At 31.4% G+C, this 21,156-nt stretch overlaps 2 protein-coding genes across 6 annotated transcripts in view; both read left to right on the top strand.

Moving 5' to 3' along the window:
* Positions 1-21,156, top strand: part of LOC111705921 (uncharacterized) — a 30,629-nt gene that overhangs the window by 2,016 nt on the left and 7,457 nt on the right. The gene's annotated exons all lie outside the window — the stretch shown is intronic.
* On the top strand, positions 975-21,084 carry LOC111705887 (GATA zinc finger domain-containing protein 14). Of its 5 annotated transcripts, XM_023478589.1 has the most exons (18): positions 975-1,256; positions 2,489-2,562; positions 5,355-5,480; positions 6,743-6,978; positions 7,179-7,481; positions 7,606-7,812; positions 8,133-8,352; positions 9,096-9,323; positions 9,836-9,880; positions 10,276-10,360; positions 10,797-10,881; positions 15,499-15,573; positions 17,376-17,479; positions 17,907-17,996; positions 18,215-18,337; positions 18,822-18,929; positions 19,555-19,642; positions 20,314-21,084. In XM_023478589.1, exons 2-18 carry the CDS (start codon positions 2,493-2,495, stop codon positions 20,380-20,382), a joined length of 2,262 nt encoding a protein of 753 aa, XP_023334357.1. In that variant the 5' UTR covers positions 975-1,256; positions 2,489-2,492; the 3' UTR covers positions 20,383-21,084. The 5 variants fall into 5 exon arrangements, with proteins under 5 accessions (XP_023334357.1, XP_023334365.1, XP_023334372.1 ...); XM_023478597.1 differs by lacking the exon at positions 9,836-9,880 and having other exon boundaries at positions 10,306-10,360; XM_023478604.1 differs by lacking the exon at positions 9,096-9,323 and having other exon boundaries at positions 976-1,256.

Genomic DNA, 21,156 nt, shown 5'->3' with positions numbered 1-21,156 from the left:
TATTCTTTTAATGTGAACAGTTTAACGAGTAGCTTGAAAATAAACTTATTAATTGAAATGGGGTTGAGTACACTGCATAATTTTTTGAAGTAAATTTAAGTCTGTTTGCAGTTGATAACCTAAATATCTGCAACATTCCATTATCAGAAAGTGAAGAATATGACATTTGATGAATTCTTTTGATGTATTCGTTATTAAGGGTTTCACTGTACATGTTTTTAATAAAAATAAAATTTCTGTTTGGTTTGGCAACTTTTTTATACAGAATCTTACCTACTTTCTGAAAGGTTTTTTATTGGTATGTTTAAGGATATTTATTCGTTAAAAGCAATAATTATCAATAAATATTTTTACTTAAACTTTTAACAAAGTGAATTTAGTAAAAACATGTCGGTTTAAGAAAGTTTTACATAAATATATGCAATCACCAAGAATAAAAAGTGTTATCAAAAATTAAAATGTTTTAGGTTTTCAAAGAAATTCAAAAACTATTTCTTACACCCTCTCGGCTTAGAATGTCATTATAATTCACCAAAACCATACTGCAGTCCTTCAATTATCAAACAGTAAAATTTTCATCTTTCTGAACATCCCAAGGAAAGTTTTTACAGGTTCTTTCGTATTAATTGCATTCAAGACTATATTAAATCAGAGCTGAAAACTTTAGAATTAGGATATCCTTAATCCCGATCGGTTAATTAATCTTTGATTAAATAATATGCAGTGTAGGAGATACATATGTATTTACAATGTATGTATATATATATGTTGTTTCAAATAATATTTATAGACTTATATTAAAATTTTAATAATTTAGTTTGATTAAGGATATAATGCTTTAAATTTTTTAATACACAACGTTGATTAAAAAAATACAATTGAAGATTTAACGTTAATTGAATTTTTCTTAAGGCGTTCGATTTTTTTAAGAGTCCTTGTGTTAAATATTAACAAAACATGAACTTTAATTTGGAGACACACTGTCCAAGAGTTTCTATCCGTGCTTCGTGTACCCTCACGCGCGCCATATGTTCACCATACTTTAGTCTTATATCGACCATACGAGACGCGCGTCCTGAGTTAAAGTGCGCGCAGGAGTCAGCATGTGTATATGAGAAACATTACATCTAAATTATGTAAGTGTGTTTGTGCGACAAATTTTTGAGTTATGGCGATTCGTTCTTTGGCGAAAAAGTGAAAAAAATTATCTAATAGAAGAAAAAAATCAAAAGATTGGTGGAACCCTCAAACCCCAGGTAAAACATTTTATTTCTTGGGTATAAAGATTATGGGATATATTCTATAATGTGGGAACTACATGTATGTATGTTTTGTATAAAGATTATGGGATATATTCTATAATGTGGGAACTACATGTATGTATGTTTAGTATAAAGATTATGGGCTATATTCTATAATGGGGGAACTACATGTATGTTTTGTATTAAGATTATGGGATATATTCTATAATGTGGGAACTACATGTATGTATGTTTTGTATAAAATTGTGTAAGGGACTGCTTAAGGATGACCCACAAAGGATGAGACGTTAATGACGACCTGAAACTCTTTAATGACGACCTAAAACTCTTTAAATATGACGACCTAAAACTCTTTAAATATGACGACCTAAAACTCTTTAAATATGACGATCTAAAAATTAAAATTAGCATTTTGCTATGCATTAAGTCACTAAACATGCCATGACAAGAAAAACAGCTGAAAAATCGTACAGTCGTTTCTGAGGTCTTATTTTTTGTGGGTCACTCTGTAAATCTAAAGTGATCGGATTTTAGGGTTTATCACATTACAAATTAAAGACATAGCAAGTAATATGAACTAAAAAACTCCAACAAAAATTACAGTTGGTACTTTAAAGTAATGTTGTCTTTCGGTTTATCCAAGTTGTACATAACATAATTAAAAAAAAAACTAATTCTGAAAACGTATCCACCCTCAAAGTAGGAGTTTTGAACGTCGAATTTGCGCTCAAACTCAGGATTTACAGATCATTAAAAAGTTTAATATGTCTCAAATGAATCCGGTGGATTAAATCGGGATGAAATCTGGTCACTCTGAACATGTTTAGTGCATTGAGTATTATATTGCTTAATTTTAGGTAATTGTGTTGATTAATATTCTATGTCTTGGCAAAACAAATTCTATTTGACTGTTTTCTATAAAATGAAATAAACATGAGAAATTAAGTGTTTGACACACACTCTGATTTTCTAATCCCTATATCTTTGCAACCCAATGTCATATACTTATGCAATCTTTTAGATCATATAATCTAAGTTTGAAATTTCAAAGGTTTGCACCAACAGGTTGCAAAGATGAAGTGATTATAAAATTTAAGTTTGTGGGAAAGACTCATGATTCCGTTAGACTTGATTATAATACCTTTTCATGTCTTTTTACATAAAAGTAGATTGGAGGAATGAATTTGTTTAATCCCTGAAAACTTCTTCATGAATATAATTTCTAGGACGATGTTGAGGTCGCTGGTGACCTTGGTCTTCTTCCTCGACAGTATTCTCTCCATCACCTCGCAGAGACATGGTAGGATTATGATAGTAATATATACAGGGGGACCTAAAACTCATTTAAAATTCGGTGATGGTGATGGACCAAAACTCTGTAGAGTAAAAAAAGTGGATGTTAGTTCCACATTTTATTGAAAATATATTTCGGTCTTGGTTGACCCTCGTCAGTTTTAACGACATTATAACCATCAAAATCGATAAAAAAAAAATTAAAAAATTGTTAAAAATCACAAGAAAATAAGCAAACAAAAAAGATTATTCAAAATAAAAATTTGGGCTGTCAAATGGACAAAAGGGAAACGAACTCAGATTATGAGATTAGAAGCAAAGATTTGGAGGTTGAATTAAATCGAACATGTTTTTAAAAAAAAAATTGAATTCAATCTTTGAAGTCTCATCTTTGTAAAATTTTAAGAATTTTAAGAATTTGAGCCGCGGCTTAAATATTGAGACGCAGCTCAAATATGGTTGGTCCTACTAAAATTGTATTCAATGTGACGGAGTTCAATTAAAACCGGTTTTGGGCGGATTTGAGACGTGGCTCAAATTCTTTAAATAGGAAAAATAATAGAGCTTTCTTAGTTTTTCTATTCTGGAAATTGATTATTTCAAACTACGGGTACATGCGTGGCAGTAACATGGAAGAAATGAAATCTATTAAAGACAGAAAAGAAACTTTGAATTTCGTGCAAATTATTTTTTTAAACATTTGAAGGTAATTTATTTTTTTAAGCAAACCCCCCCCCCCTCATTTACGATATAAACAATTAGCTTTGCTTATAAACCAAGATTTAGACTTTTTCATGATCTAGTGTAATCAAAATTCATCTTTTGTTCAACTTTATGTCTGGCAATTAAGCGAAAATGCAATTAAAACATTGTTTGGTAAAATTACAATTAAGTCTCTAAACATTTCCTGCAATCTAATATTTGAACACTTCATACTGTTTTGGCGCCAAATATTGAAAATGTTGCATTTAATAATATCTATCCATTGTTCAAGTGATATATATGTTTCAAGCACCATTGCTAAGTGTTTATGGTTCCTAGTTAATAAATGTTTCAAGGTACAATTGTGAATTGGTACTGGTCTGGTACCCAGAAACAAAAGGTTTTGAGGGGAAGATTATAATTTGTTATTGGAACCCAACAATTAAACGTTTTGAGGACACCATTGTGAATTGGTACTGGTACCCAGAAGTAAACTATTTACCATTGTGAATAAATAATGATATCCAAGGGTCACATGAAATGACGTTCATATTCCCTGGATCGTAATGAAGAAACTATAATTACAGGATAGAAATTTCATGCTGGGGCGCTAATATAACAAATTAATCTAGCGAATTTTTCACTAAGGTGTCCAAAAAATGTTTACAAAACTACGTTTCTTATTCCCTAAAATAGTATTCGAAATGTTTTAAAACAACATTTTTGTTTAAGCATTTTCCATATTTCTTGATACTATATACAGAGGGGCGATAGTTAGGAATTTGTAAAAGGGGGGTGTTGTCTTTTTTTCTTTCTAGGGCCAAAAAAATGGAAACCACAGATTTTACTGATCCAGGGTTCCCCCCCCTCATCGGTTTAGCCTCTGACACCTTGATCTACTTGTGTATAACTAATGAAAGAAGATTTCCCTTAATTGTGCAACATACTTCTCAACCAGCTGACTAGATTCTTCAAGATTTATAGTGTATTAATACTCTTTCATAAATACAGGGTGATTCCATAAAAATGCAATCGTAATTTTGATCATGATTGTAATTTTGTAAAGTTTAGGTTCAAAGAGCTCTAATTTTTAAATTCTTTGCAACCTGATATTGTGATATTTTTTTAACTATCGATTTATCAGAAATAATAGTTTGAAATTCTAAAGGTCTATAACATCAGGTTGAACAGATAGTGGAACTAGAAATTTAGAGTTTGAGACGAATATTTCAATGTTATTAAACACCCTGTAAAGAGGGGGTTGAAAATGCATGAAAGAAGGTTGCAATTATGGTATTTAAGTGGTTTTACATTTTTGTGGTAAATATTTGTGAGGAGAAATGTTTGAAAGTAAAAATATTTTTAAAAGTTATAAAAAAGTACATAGGAAAGTTGGCATGCTTGGTTCAAATCAGTATGAAATTTAATGATAGTTTTAGATGAGAAACTTTCCATTAAATACCAATCTATGACTATGAGCACTGTGGGCCGAAAGATTTTGCCAAAACTACTAGGAATTCTCTGTTTGTTAATTTCTATGGCTTATGGCAAAAATCTAAATATTTCTTCTTCTACAAACAATGTTTTATCTTTGTTTAAAGTAAAGGATATTTTAATAGGTCTGCATTTCCTTTTGATGATGTGGACCAACCTACTCTAACAGAGTTTATGTGTCACGTAAACTGCAAAAGTAAATTTCACATAAGATTGATGTCTTATATGAGAATAACAAAGACGTTTTGAATTTCTAATAATCTTAATTTTCTAATTCTTGTATGTAATATCTAATCTAGAGGATCTACGAGATCACAAATCTCTTTTGGGCTTTAATCTGATGATGATGATGATGATGTAGATGCAGGGAGCCTATGGGAGGGTATGGATCAGGAAGAAAGGAACTAATGATGATATATCTAGATGGGAGCCTATGGGAGGGTATGGATCAGGAAGAAAGGAAATAATGATGATATATCTAGATGGGAGCCTATGGGAGGGTATGGATCAGGAAGAAAGGAAATAATGATGATATATCTAGATGCAGGGAGCCTATGGGAGGGTATGGATCAGGAAGAAAGGAACTAATTATGATATATCTAGATGCAGGGAGCCTATGGGAGGGTATGGATCAGGAAGAAAGAATCTGGAATCAGATGAGTGATGAAGAGAAGATGCTTCGACTCAAGGATCTTCAAAGAAGAATATTCTCAGACATCGGAAATAAAGGTAACAACCAAGATTCAATTGAAACCTACAGTGGTCGTCGTTTATATCAATACTATGAAGACGCCTTCTCTATTTAAATTTTTATTTCTAATAAGTTTCTTACTGCAAGTTCACAAGTAAACTAAGGGAAGCTGTTAATTGGCAAAATCTTGTTGTTTTGTTAGGTGAATAATTTGCATACATTTTGCATGATCCCCGAATGTGATGGTTGGGCTGCTTAAAATAACTCTATTATTAAAAGTATAGCGTTCCATTAGATTTTGCATTATAATTTTACAGCATATTGCTATAGACAAACTTAAAAGTTAAAGGTAACATCTAAAGGAAAGCACAATACTTTTACATGACATTACATTTGATTTTAAATACCTATTTAAAGGGAATGTTATTATCCTGTGGAACTAACATCTACTTTTTTACTCTACAGAGGTTTGGTCCATCACCATCACTGAATTTTAAATGTTATTATCCTGTAAACTGTGCAGTTTACAGGATAATAACACTCCCTGGAAAATACAACGATTTTTTCAGATAGAAAATATTAATTATTAAGATCCTCAGATAGATCTCTCATATTGACAAAGTTGAGTCCCTCATTAATACAAAAATTTGGATATTATGTGATTTAAAATAAAACAAACAATCCTTTTAAAGAGGAGAGACTGGCTAGACATGATAGTTGAGCTGAGAGTGCAGTATTTTAAGGAAAGGAACTGAATTTTCGGCACAAACTGTACTTTTATAATCTCTTTATCTTTGCCACCCAATGTTGTAGACCTTTGATATTTCAAACTATGAATTCTGTTAGACCAAATAATCTAAGTTTGAAATACAAATATTTACATCATCAGATTGTAAAGATATAGGGATTAGACAATTCGAGTTTGTGACAAAAACTCTGTTCCTTTTTCAGGATTTCTTTGAGAACTATGAGAAGTTTTTACAATGTACAATTATTTAGCAAGAGCGCAAATTCAATCTTTAAAATCCTCCTGATTGTCCAACCATCCGGCAGGTTTTTTGCACCACAACTTGCCGGGCCAAAACCAGGTGGGCAGGTTGCGGCACTGCACTCCTGCCTGGCGGGTTGGACAACCCAGAAGCATTTCAATGATTGAATTTTTACTCTTACTAAACAATTATGCACTGTACAAATGTCTTTTAGGTCTTAAATGATTTCTAATAAAATTGTCTACAATAATGCATTCTCAGCTCAACTACCATGTCTAGCCAGACACTCCCTTTAAACAACACTTTTACAGGAGGGGGAAACTCAGGATATGGTGCACCTCCATCCAATAGCTACTCAGTACCTACATATGATGCTCCAGCTCCATCCTACAATCAACCACAACCTTCATACAACCCCCCCTCCAAACCCTCCTACAACCAACCCTCCAAACCCTCATATGGTGGTGGGAAGGGACCTGGAAAAGTAATAGAGATTCCAATTCCAAACATAAATCTTCCAAAGCTTCCAAATCCAATAGAATTTAAGGCAGGCATCTTAATTTATATTTTAAACAAAAAATGATTAATAGTCATTCCATTTTTGTAAACCTAAATCATCCAATCCCTCCTACCCACCAAAAAAAAACTTAAAATGTGTTTCAATTCAAAATATTTTTTTCTTTCTGCATGTCTAAATTTAAAAAACTTTACTAAGAAGACATACAATTAAGTATTCTCTGGTAAAAGGCTGGAGTTCTGAGGTCAAAAGGAAGAATTGCTTCTGGGTTGCTTCATACCAAGGCTGGTCTTCTTAGAGCTGGAGCAAACATACTCGCACAAAAAGCTAATGCTTTGGATAGGTTTGCTCAAGCTATTCCTGGGCTCAACTCAAATATTATCAACTCTATGGGAGGTGGAGGAGGAGGAGGTTATGGTGCTCCACCATCCAACACATATGGGGCTCCACCACCATCTAACACATATGGTGCCCCACCACCCTCTAATGGCTATGGGGCCCCTCAAGGCCCATTAATATCTGGGCCTAATCAGGCAAGAAATAATAATTCAATATTTCTTAAGCAAGTTTATGTAAAGCAAAGAATCCAATTTCTTTCATGTCAAAATAAAATGTAATCCAAATTTTAACGTTTGTAATTATTATTTTTGTTTAAAGAATTCTCAAGGCTCAAGACCATCTTTTAGCAACAACAACTTCAACAGCAATTCTTTGGGGAACAGTTTCAGCAGTGGTGTACAAGCCCCAGACAGTTACAGTGGTGCACAGAATAGCAATTCCAACAACAACAATTTTGTAAACAGTGTTCAGCCTGTTCAAAATAACTTCCGACCATCTAATACTGATAGCTATGGATCCCCTCAGGGAAATTTGTAAAAGAAAAGTCACATTTTTAATGAGATTTATTTTTGAAATTCTGAAAAGCAAGAAGTAGTTTAACTGTGTGGACATTAGTTGAGACACTTCTCTTGTTAACTGGTTCAAGTTGAAGAGAAGTGGTTTATCTATGTAATTCAAATTTGTCTTGCTATTTAGATAATCTGGTCAAGAGGTTTAAATATTTATAACTATTGGGGGAGAGAAAATAACAGTTTTATAACTTTTCCAGGATTATTATGAATATACATACCCTAAAATTAAAGTTTAATTTAAGAAATAAAATAATTTAGCAATTTCATGGACAGGGCAGCACTATAACTGGCTCTTTAAACGGAAACAGTTTCAGTGGAGGGAACACTGCAAATATTCCAGTTGGAACATCTCTCTCATTTGGGAACAGTAACAATGGGCTCAGTACCTATTCCAGCAATAACGGATTTAGTAGCAGCAATAATAATGGATTCAGCAATAGCAATAGTGGGTTCAGTAACAACGGAAATAGCTTTTCAAGCAGCAACAATGGAGGTAAATCTTGAGAAATAATCTCAATTCAGCACTGCAGCAGTTAATCTTTAACTTTACACAACATCAAAAATACAAAATACCAATCACTATAAGTTATATGTCATTATAATAAATATGTATGATATCCTTTTAGTCAAAAAATGCTAATTACCAGAAAAATTACTGGAGCCCAGAACAGCAATCTATTTTTTGTAGATTTTTTTTCTTCTTTAGGGTTTAACCTAGTGATGACATTCAAATTGTTGCATGGTGCATGGTGAAAATATATTCTCACTTATCACTTAAAAGGAATGACCGGCAAGGAGAGTTTATTGAGGCAAGGACTCAGTATTATATGTAAAAATATTAGAATTCATCTGACACAAATACACGGCTGTAGCAGCTCCGCCTAGCCTGAGGAGTGAGTGCCAGTGTTGACTCAACTTTAAAGGGGTGATTTCATACCCAAAACTAACATTTGTAAATACACATAACATGTAAAGGACAAAAATGTCCATAAAAACAAATTTTCATTTTCATTTTAAACTTTTATGAATTTTTGGTATTTAAACATACCCACATTTTGTGCCACACATTATATATAATAATTCCTAATTTTTGTTCTATGTTACTGCATCTTCACCTCAATATCCTCCTATAGACGGTCAGCCCCTTTACCTGCATTTTTATTCATTCTCTTTTGTTCTCTAACAATACCAATCAACTTCACCAATGCATGTAATCACAAACACAAAATATTTCAGGTTTCAATGATCTCAACCAGAATTCAGGATCCAGTTCTAGCAATGGGTTCAATAATAACAATGGGTTCAATGACGACTATGGGTTCAGTAACAATAATGGTTTTAGTAGCAGTAGCAGCAATGGACTCAGTAGCTTAAACAATAATGCCAATGGGGACATAATTAGTACCAATAATGGATTCAATAACAATGGAAATGGCTACAGTTTTTCAACTGGAAATGATGAAGGTATGACAGAATATGTTAAAGATTCAAAAAAAAAGAAAAAAATACATTTTATAAATTTTAATCATTTTCTTTAATTGCACTCATTTTTGCATGGTATCACACAAATTGATGGGCAATAGCCAGGTTATTTTATAAGATATTTTAAAAATTTTCATCTTTTACAACTTTCAACAAGTATCTGAGAGGTTTGAAAAAAAAATTTAAAAACTATTTTTGAACTAAGTCAAATGTTTTAGCCTGAGAGGAGATATTGCATACCAATTAACCAAAAGCGAACTAAAAATGTTTTTGGTTCGCTTTTACCTTTTTCATAAATACAAAAATACGTTCAGTTAACATTATATCATAAGAGGAGATATTGCATACCAATTAACCAAAAGCGAACTAAAAATGTTTTTGGTTCGCTTTTACCTTTTTAAAAAGTTTAGAACAACTAACATTGCTATTGCCCGTCACTAGTCATACACAATTTCCATTTTTGCATCATGAACACTTCACTTTTATTCTTCCAGGTTTAGATCCAAGATTTAATAGTGGTGTAGACAACGGCCTTGCAGGAAAATTCCAATTTTCTCACATTGTTTTCTTTAATTCACTTTTGATCTTCATTTGAAGGAATGTGCATCGATTATTTGAGTACGGTGGTAGGTTTGTATCAATATAATGAAGACGACTTTTGATTTTAATTTTGATTTATATCATCAAGCTTTTAAACAGAATGAATACACAAAACATGGAAACAAAGAGAAGCTGTCAATTGAAAAAGCTTCTCTTTATTTACTTGTAAACTTGTAATTCGAAAAAAGCTTTTTCACAATTAAAACTTAACTAAAAAAGCCGTCTTCATTATATTAATATGATAGCCTACCACCGCATATTATGCATTAAAAATTGAACAATGTAGACATTTTAAAACATATTTTCTAAAAATTCTGAAAATTGATATTTTTAGCTGGCTCAAATGATTTTACTCCGCTTATAGAATCTACACTGGAGCAGACTGGTGTAGTTAATTCTAATTCTATCCGTTCAATTAGGTAAAGATTGTTTTTTCATCAAAATTTCTAAAAACATCAAATACAGTCTCTAATTCTAATTTTCTACTCCCGATATATTTGCAACCTGATGGAGCGAATCTTTTGATATTTCAAAGTTTGATGTCCTAAAATTGACATTTTGAAGTCTAAGTCTTCAGATTGCAAAGAAATAAGGATTGAAAAATTATAGTTTTGGGGAGTTATTAAGTCTGCATAAATTTTCAATCAAGTTAAAAAAGGGAAAAAATAGATAAGATGACAATTACATAAAATAAACAATTATTTGACAATTTTTTTCTTAGTTTATGAAATATCATATAAAAAAAAAATAATTGATCTATCAAAATTCAAAAGCCCTCCAATATCGATAAAAAAAATCATGTGTGTCATATTTAAATATTTGTCAGAAATAAAAAAATAGTTGTTTAATGTTTAGACCTGGAGATAGGACAAAGCTAACTCTGAAAGGATTGGATTCTATCAGTGATGCGGAGAAATTACTGAGGCTAGAGTCTAGAGAGGTAAGAGAGTACATACGACAAATGGTACATAGAGTCTTGAGAGGTAATACAGTACATAGGTCACTACAAGCAGTACATACAGAACATGGTACATAGAGTCTAGAGAGGTGAGAGAGTACATAAAGTACATGCAGAACATGCAGTACATGGTTCATAGAGTCTAGAGGGGTAAGAATGTACATACAGAACATGCAGTACACGAATCATAGAGTCTAGAGGAGTAAGAGAGTACATACAGTACGTGGTACTAGAACATAAAGTCTTTAAAGGTAAGAGAGTATATACAGTACATACAGTACATGAAACATAGAGTCTAAAGGGGTACAAGAGTACATACAGTACGTTGTAGCTAATCTAGAAGCTAGCTAATCTAGAATCTAGCTAATCTAGAATCTAGCTAATCTAGAATCTAGTTAATCTAGAATCTAGCTAATCTAGAATCTAGCTCATCTAGCTAATCTAGCTAATCGATAATCTAGCTCATCATGCTAATCTAGCTTACCTAGCTAATCTAGCTAATCTAATCTATAATCTAGCTAATCTAGAATCTAGTTAATCTAGAATCTAGCTAATCTAGAATCTAGCTAATCTATAATCTAGCTAATCTAGAATCTAGCTAATCTAGAATCTAAGTAATCTAGCTAATCTAGAATCTAATTAATGTAGAATCTAGGTATTATAGAATCTAGCTAACCTAGAATCTAGCTATGTAGAATCTAGCTAACCTAGAATCTAGCTATCTAAAATTTAGCTAATCTCTAATCTAGCTAATCTAGAATCTAGCTAACCTAGAATCTAGCTATGTAGAATCTAGCTAACCTAGAATCTAGCTATCTAAAATTTAGCTAATCTCTAATCTAGCTAATCTAGAATCTAGCTAATCTAGAATCTAACTAATCTAGAATCTAGCTAATCTAGAATCTAGCTAATCTAGAATCTAGCTTATCTAGAATCTAGCTAATCTAAATTCTAGCGAATCTAGATTCTAGCTAATCCTGATTCTAGCTGATCTAGATTCTAGCTAATCTAGATTCTAGGTAAAATAGATTCTAGCTAATCAAGCATCTAGCGTGTCTAGCAAATCTAGATTCTAGCTAATCTAGCTAATCTTAACTCTAAACAATTAAAGTTTCAATGTTTTATTAGATAATATCTAGTTATTTAATATTATTTAATGATATAAACATGGTTTATTTTGTACTTTTTAGTACCCTTCAAACCGTGTCACCCAGCAATTAAACCAAACCTTGCAAATGTGATAAATATAAAGATTTTTGCAATAAAATTAATATGTCAAGTATTTTTGCACACATTCAACCATTTAACCAAAAATGCAAATTTTACCGTCACGGTGTTTCTTCGTTACTTGAGCACCAAGTCTATAATTTTCCACATGGAGCTTTCAGAGTTTACTTTCCTTGAAACGCAATTTATAAGTCACAGGTCCCGAATCTTCTTAACTCTTAGCTTTATCTTTTAACCGTAATTAAGCTGGGAACAAAGGAGGATCGGTGATGATCTTTGATTGTCCAGTCTGAAAGTTGATAAAAATTAAATTCAAAATAGTTACAAAGTAGTTTCTTAAATTAACAACAGTTTCTTAAAGTTCAAACCAACAAGACCTGTTCTTCAGACACGTGACACTTGTTGACAAACAATTAGATAAATTAATATTTGTATTGGTGCAAAACATAAACATCATTAGGATATAAACAAAAATAATAATAATAATAATAATATTAATAATAATAATAATAATAATAATGATAATAATAATAATGATGATGATAATATTGATACTAATATTAATATTGATGTCATAATTGATATTAGATTTAGAATTTTAATTAGATATTGAAACAAAAACAAAAACTAATAAATTTTTTATCCCTTCGGGTGAAGTTTTAATTTCACCATAAGTTTTGTTAATTTTACTGAAACTAATTTCTTAATTCAGTTTTAATTTGTTTTAAATTTGTCAAGCCCGAGTTCTAACATTTGGAATTAATGATCATAAAATATGTTCAATATTTTGTAAAAATTCATCTTTCCCAATTCAATAATGTATAGCTTGTGCTAACACAAATGTCAATTGCTTATTTTCATAATTACATGTGACATTTAAAGAAACTGAGTTTTCTCATCCCTATATCTTTGCAACCTGATGATAAAAACTTTTAATATTTCTAACTTAGACTATTTGATACAGCAAAATACATAGTTTTAAATGTTAAATGTCTATGACCTTGTGTTGGAAAGATTTACGGATGAGAAAATTAGAGTTTGTGGCAAAAACTTATTTCCTAGGCGTAAATTATTTTTAAAATTCGTGACAAAAAAGGTTCTTTGTCAATTATACTTAAAATTCCGAAAATAGTTTTTTTTAGGATTTTGTTATCTCTTCAAATCTTGTTAAATTGAAAATTAATCAATAAAAGAATATTATCTCAAGAATATATCCTCCTATATAAACGTTTTTCGTTGAGGCCCCGGACCCCTTGAAATGTTTGAACTTCCTGTTGAATAAAAGCGTCCATTAATACTGATTTAGAAACTGCCCCAGGAGGTTAACAAGATAGAAACCACAAATTTATTATTGTTCTATAAAATTCAACAGTTCGAGTAACATAGTAAACTATAGAGCAACACATATGGTCCACGGGAGCAGAGGGGGGGGGAGAAAAGAGGGTCACTTGCATCAAGGAATTTACCAGGGACCCCTTTCCCTCGAGCTTATTTACAAAAAAGTGTACTGCAATGTCTGGGAGAAATGTAAACAAACCTAATAATAGTGCTGTTTTTATGGTCTAAACATTTCTGTAGATTTCAGTTCGCAAAATTTGAAGTAAAGAGGGAATATTAACCAAAATTTAAAAAAATATTTTTGTTTAAAAATGTCAGTTTCTACAATAAAATCATTTCTAATTCAATAGTTCTGATGCAAAAATTCATCCAGTTATATATTAGAAATTCAAAACAATTTTGTTCTTCTCAATATCTCTGCAATAAGAGGAGTTATGATTGAAAATATACAAGATTTCAATCTTGAACTGTGTCTTGAATTGTTTCTCTGGTACATTTATTGACTTCCACCATCATAGACCATGGACCACAAAATAAACAATTATTCATTAAAACCAATTCTATTGCGGAACTACATTTTTCGAAACAATTACTACCAAACTAAGACATTTGCATGAAATGTGAATTTGCAAATTTGTGTGAAAACCAATTGTTTTGTTCTGCATCTTTAAGTTGAATATATGCCCCCCCCCCCCCCTTTTTATTCTAAAAATTGGTATAGAGCGTATTTCTTTAAAAGGTTTTAGAAATTTACTTTATTCCTCCATTTTACCTCCATTTTCCTCCATTTTACCTCTTTTTACCTCTATTTTACCTCCATTTTACCTTCATTTTACCCCAATTTTACCTCAATTTTACCTCAATTTTACCTCCATTTTACCCCAATTTTACTTTTTTCCTCCATTTTACCTCCATTTTCTTCCATTTTAGCTCTATTTACCTTTATTTTACCTGCATTTTACCTCCATTTTACCCCAATTTTACCTCAATTTTAACTCAATTTTACCTCCATTTTTCCTCCATTTTACCTCAATTTTACCTCCATTTTACCTCCACTTAACCTCAATTTTACCTCGATTTTACCTCCACTTTACCTCAATTTTACCTCGATTTTTCCTCCATTTCACCTCACCAATTTTACTTCCCTATCACTCCATATTTACCTCAAATTTGCAATGACATCATGAAATTAAAATTTTTCCCTAGTTGTTGGGTCACATGGGCCCACCTAGTTCAATAATAAATAAGTTTAATTTGATTTATTAAATTATCTCTTGATTTAATGTCCTTGCACACTATAGGTTGAAGGTTAAATAAGGAGAAGTAAAATTGTGCGTCAGATGTTACAAACATGTGACGCAGCTGAGAATCTGACACTAAAGGAGGATTTAAATATAGACGGATATTATATTGTGCATGGAGGATTTTAAACCACGGAGAATACAGGAAATAAAAAATATATAATCCGTATATATCTGCAACCTGATGTTATAAACATTTGAAATTAGAAAATTTGACAACTACATTAATCACAATTATTCTAGTTTTAAATATCAATTCTACATCAGTCTTCAGTGTAAAAGATTAGATTTCTAAAGTTACAATTCGATAGAAGTTTTCCTTCCTTCTAAGATGGATTTCATACTAAATTGGTGTCCAAATGTGTATATCTGTATTCGTTGATTGTGAAGTAAAATAGGGCTAAATCTATCAGGATTTTGCCAAATACTCCTTCAAAACAAAAGCAGGAAACTTGTGCTTTGAAGCTTTAAATTCTTCACATAGTTCACAAAATCCATATGAATGAAACGTCCTTGGAATAGGGGGGGGGGGGCATAAAAGTCGGTGTTGTTGATGCAATCTTTCAGTTATACTATCAAGATTGCTTTTTTAGGTGACCGACTTAATCAGCAACAAAACGTAACAACGGGTTCACCTTTCTTCTGAAATCAGTTTGATTTGTAACACATATAATTCAGGAAAAAGGAAGAAAACATATTTAAAAGATGATAAAAAATATAAATTTTTTTGCAGGGTGGCCAGGGAAGGTGCTCAGCTGAATCTAGTTCTCTCTCTCGTCTAATCAAGGATATTTTCATGGGAAATGAGGTATTTTTCTAATAAATTCACAAATAAACATCTTTATATGGTCTGTAGACGTATCTCAAGGTGATCCTATATTTAAATATAAGAAGAATGGAATGTGAGATTCTCAACGGTAAGCTTTTAAACTGTTGTCTGTTTATCGACAAGAGAACCTTTTAAACTGTTTATCGACAAGATAACCTTTTAAACTGCAGTTGTCTGTTTATCGACAAGAGAACCTTTTAAATGTTGTCTGTTTATCGACAAGAGAACCTTTTAAACTGTTGTCTGTTTATCGACCTTAATTGTATTTTGTGTTGTTACAAAGCCATATAGTTCCATCAGTAAATTATTAAATTGCTAAGTAAGTAAACAATGTTTACAATGCACTATTGCGATGTCACATGTCCATTGGGTAATCTAAATTCAAAACTTGAGAGTTGAGACTAGAAGTCGTCTTCTTATTTCAGAGTTTTCCGCTACGTCACTGTAGAAATTCGCCCAAAGGAGATATTTTATAATTTTTATCTTTTTAATCCCATGACGGTAGACCTTAGATATTTCAAACTAAATACAGCAAGCGTGCACACTGCAATTAAAAACAGGCATTTACATTGAAAGAACTATTTCTACATCTCCTGCCATAGTGACAATTGATTTCAATCATTTTTTTAGAAGACTTTACATAGAAATTGTCACTTACTTTACTTTTTTCTTGCTAATATTTTTATTTCAATTAAGTGCCAGTCTTGAAACAAACTCTGATATTCTAATCCCTATATCTTTTAAACCCTATGTCGTAGACCTCAAATATTTCAAACTATAAATTCTACAGGGTGTCCCAATAAACAAGGGAATTCAGTGACGAATTCGATATCGTCTTTTCAAATAATTCTTTGATTTAGTATAGTGATATGATACCTACTGAGAAAGCTGTAATCTGTAAGAGTTTCGTCTGCTATGTTCACATTTTGTTTGTTTATGTTTTAACTGCATACGGGTGTACTTAGCAAAACAAGAAAATTGCAGTATACAAACAGAGTAAACTTGTCCGTCTTCACTGTTCATCTTGCGGAGACATTATGGACACATCTTTGCAGTCTTTTACCCTTTTCATAAAATAAACTCTAGCAGACATAATACCATTATGGCTTTTGAAATTAGGTATTACAATGCTAATTCATAACTAAGACGATATCGAATTCGTCACTGAATTCCCATGTTTTTTGGGACACCCTGTATCAGAACAAATAATCTAATTTTGAAGGTTTTATACCATCAGGTTGCAAAGATATAAGGATGAGAAAATTTGAGTTTATGGTAGAGACTCAATATTTGAATGCAAAAACTATGATGCCGACAATATCTCCACTTTGAAAATAAATACAGAATGTGCACACTTCATTAAAAACAAACATTAATATTGAAATATTTCTATATCTCCTGCTATAGTGATAATTGATTTCAGAAGACTTCATATGGAAATAGTCACATTATGTTTTCTTACTATTATTTTAACTACATTTGAAAACCAGTTGGTGAATTTTAACGCAAGATATTTGGTCAAGTTATTGAGACAAGAACCCATTTATACCATACAAACAATTTGCTTCAAACAATTTTAAAGTTTTGGAAAATCGACTTAACTCAACAGCAGAAAAATGTGTTATTCAAATTTTTTATAAAATTTGAATTGAACTGTAAAATTTTTTTTAAAAGCTAGATGTGTAAGACGTTGAGCCACTTCTCTTTAATTAACTTAAACCAGCACACAAGGGAAGTGGTTCAACTACGTCTTTTTACTCTCCATATTGAATCCTGTTTAGATAATCCCCGACGTGATAGATGAGCCCCCCATGTACCCCCTGGACCTAACCTACAAGACCATCAGGACCTTCCCCGGTATGCATCTCACAGCAGATATGACAAGGTTGGTGAACGAGGCGAGCAACATCATTTCTGCATTAAGCCATATTGCCCTAGTTTTCTCACTTACATTTTATTTATTTTCATATCCGGGCCCCCTTAACTGCTTGAAATACGCATCTTCTAAAATATATTTTTGTCATTTTCTTAAGTTAGATTTTTATTTTATTATGCTTACCCTATTTCGTGAAAATGTATTTTTTTATTTGACCCTTGAGCTTAAGTACCATCTTGCATACATTTGCAATGGCTTTTGAAATATGTAAATTGTGGATTTGTAGATTAAATCATAAAAAAGTCCTAAGACCCATGCTTAATTGGACCCCTGTACAGTTAAACCTAAAATTATTTGTTTCTTTAGGTTTAAGCCGATGTTAAAATTATTTGTGTGTTTAGGTTTAAGCCGATGTTAAAATTATTTGTGTGTTTAGGTTTAAGCCCATGTTAAAATGGCCTGCTCAACCGGACAGCTTGTATACAGTAGTGCTTAGTAACCTAGATATTAACTCAAGAAGGAACAGGTAGAAGGAATTAAAAATGCATTGTTGCTACAAAAAATAAAATGGTAATTTAATGCAAAATATTTTAAAATGGGTCTTGCAGATCATAAAATGTGGGCCCTTCTTTCTTAAAATTAGTTTTTCAGCGGTGTAATCAATTGTTTGACAAAAAAGTAAGAGTACAGAAATAAAAAAAATGACAAATTTTGTGAATGCTTATTTGTCAATTTTTTACCTAGAACCCTATCTGAGTTCTGGCACTGGTTTGTGGCAAATATTCCTGGAGACTCTGTAGATGACGGAGAGGTCATCTTTGATCTTCTTTTCCCTCTTGTACTGCCAGAAGGAGATGGTGATCATAGGTATGTAATTTAGTGCTTTAAATTTCAAAATAAAAAATCGCTTATATATTAAAAAAAATCGCTTATTTCGCAGTAGTCATCAAACTTTATTTGTCCCGTTAAGCTTAAACCAAACATTAAAAGAATACACCAGGAAGAAATCAATAAAAATCATTAAATCAATAAAACTTATCAATTATATTTATAAATGTAAAGTTGTCATGGAAATCTTAATTACAGAATAAAATAATCAGTGTCCGAATTTAATGAATTTTAGCAGCGTCGTCCCCCAAAAACCGGTTTCAATAGAGCGCCGGCTTAAATCTTTAAAAATTAAGTTTAAGTGGAACCAACCATATTTAAGCCACGGCTTAAATTTAAGCCGCGGCTCAAATTCTTTAAATTCGGCCTCAGATTTTATATCTAAATATTTTGATTACTAAATAAATTACAAAATTAAGAACTTTAACCACAAACCATATTAATCAAATTAACTAAATTTTAGATATGGATATTTTGTATTTGAGCAGCCTAGAGAACTGGACTATAGAGATGAAGGAGGTCCAACTGATTCCTGCAGTCCACAGATGTCTAATGGAAGAGGACCATTCAAGTAAGAAAACTTGTATTTTGTAAAGAGAAGTTGATAGAACTCGTCCTTCGAGGGGAGGAAGGCCAGTTACAACAATTTCTCGTTTGAGCCACATTTTCCTCATTTTCTCATCCGAGCCACCTCGAAATTCTCGTCCTGCCAATATTATTTTTTTTAAGTGTTCAATCCTCCGGGATAAACTATTTTTAAGAATCAGGCCCCGTTATGTTCACCTTTTTTACGCGCATTTTCAGATATTCCTGGAGTGTAATGCCGCAAATAATTCCGAGTTTATAGATCTTCAATCTTTTTTGTTAATTATAGTGAAAACCGTAGAATTTTTCCGATTTGCTCCTAAGGGAAAATGATAGGCAGAGGTATGCAAATATTTTGCTATTTATTTTATATCGCGAACTTTAGCCATTACGGAGGCAGAAGAGATTTAAGTTTTACCTGAATAAAGTTTGACATCATTATCATGGGTTTGAAGATTCCAGCATGATATAATCATTGCAAAACTTTAGTCTATTCATATTTTACGGCCAGATTTTAAATGTATGCTTTATCACTCATGATCACTTTAAAGTAAATTTCAATTATATCCTAATAATAGGATTTATTTAATCTAAAAATTTTAAAATTTTAGATCTACGAAGAACTTTATGAAGAAATACGATCTTACGCTGACCGCGGCCACCTTCATTGTAATGGATACCAATGAGGCCAGCATGGAGGTTAGTCAATGTTTTTTTAAATTTAGATTTGTATTCATAAAGTTTACAATGTTAATCAATAAAAGGTTTAATCCAATGTTTGATTATGAAAGAAATTTTTTAATCTCATGTTTTTTTGTGTCTTTAAATTGAATTAGCACTTCTAAAATATTAACATTAAGAAACGCCTCAATCTCTAACTTTGTTATATCTATATTTTTGCAACCTGATTGTGTACACCTGTAATATTTTAAACTTTGAATGTTTGATCTATCAGAATTTATTGGTTGAAATATCAAAGGTCTACAGAGTCAGGCTACAGAGATATAAAAAAGTTGAGTTAGAGATGAGAAAAATTGAATTTGTTAATCATCATTATCTTAAAGTTTCAATTCCTAATTTGAAACTAAACTATCATGTTTTTAGCAACATTTATTATTATTGTTAAATTCATCCCAGTATTTGATGTCAGAATAAACCAATTATCTTCAAATTATTTTTTTATTTTGGATATTTACAATTAAGCAAAAAAGATTTTTTCTCAATTGTCGTTTTGCGTTACTGATACCTTAGGTTATAATGAATCTGAGTTGAAAATCGATTTAATCGATGAGACCGTTGTTACAAATCTCAATTCAATTAATCCAACAATTGTCATTTTTGTAACAAAGACATTTTTTCTTTATATTTAGATTGCTTGTGAGTGGCAGAAGTGTATCGGAAACACAATAAACTTGGTTAGCCCGCTCCAATGTAACTAGACCAACAGTACCTGGAATCATACCATCTGAAGATCAAAAGATCAATAGATTAAACACTCAAAGGATCAAAAGAGTAAACCATGAATGGTACAAAAGAGCAAAAGTTTATTAGATCCAAAGATCCAAGGATCTAAAAGATCAAAGGATCCAAAGAGCAAAGGATCAATAGATCAAAGGATAAAAGAAGAATTAGTTTATTCTATGGAGTTTCATCTTAATAAGGCTTAAAGGCTGAATCTTTAGATAAAGTGATCTTATAGTGTGACTTAAAAATTACCAAAACATTTTATTTCTTTATTTATTTCTTAAAGTCTTTTTTAAGATTTCAATTTTTTTTATTTTGTGAGTTTTTTTGAGAGGTATAATCTCAAAAATCTCAAAACGTAAATTCAAACCTTATTATAACCTAAAGATTACGGTTTTTTGCCAAATCTTTAAGTCTCATAATTCAGTGCAATAAAGAAAGAGAGTAGAAATTGAAAATGTTATTTTGAATATTTGTTAATCATAAATAACAAAAAATACTTTGTGCATGCAGTGCCAGTAGATAATTAAATATATATAAATATACATGTTTAATTGGGTAATCACTGAGCTGCGTTCAACATTTGTCCACTTTGGGGCATATTACCAAAGTAATTGTATTCTGTAAAACATTGTTAAAAATATTTAATTGTAAAAGTTTATTAATTTGTAAAAATATATTTTAATAAAGGTTGTACAAAATATTTTGTGAGTCCAGTGTGTACATTTTTCAGCATTATTCACAAAAAC

Source organism: Eurytemora carolleeae, unplaced genomic scaffold, assembly GCF_000591075.1.
Source record: "Eurytemora carolleeae unplaced genomic scaffold, Eaff_2.0 scaffold112, whole genome shotgun sequence".
NCBI classification, from domain to species: domain Eukaryota; kingdom Metazoa; phylum Arthropoda; class Copepoda; order Calanoida; family Temoridae; genus Eurytemora; species Eurytemora carolleeae.
The sequence above is the reverse complement of the archived record's forward strand: the minus strand, read 5'-3'. Positions and strand labels throughout refer to the sequence as shown.

Coding starts and splice junctions, on each gene's coding strand:
- LOC111705887 (XM_023478589.1), top strand. CDS start 2,493: ATGTTGAGGTCGCTGGTGACCTTGGTCTTCTTCCTCGACAGTATTCTC. Junction 6,979..7,178: donor CAAATCCAATAGAATTTAAG/GCAGGCATCTTA, acceptor CTCTGGTAAAAG/GCTGGAGTTCTGAGGTCAAA. Junction 18,930..19,554: donor AATGGAAGAGGACCATTCAA/GTAAGAAAACTT, acceptor TTAAAATTTTAG/ATCTACGAAGAACTTTATGA.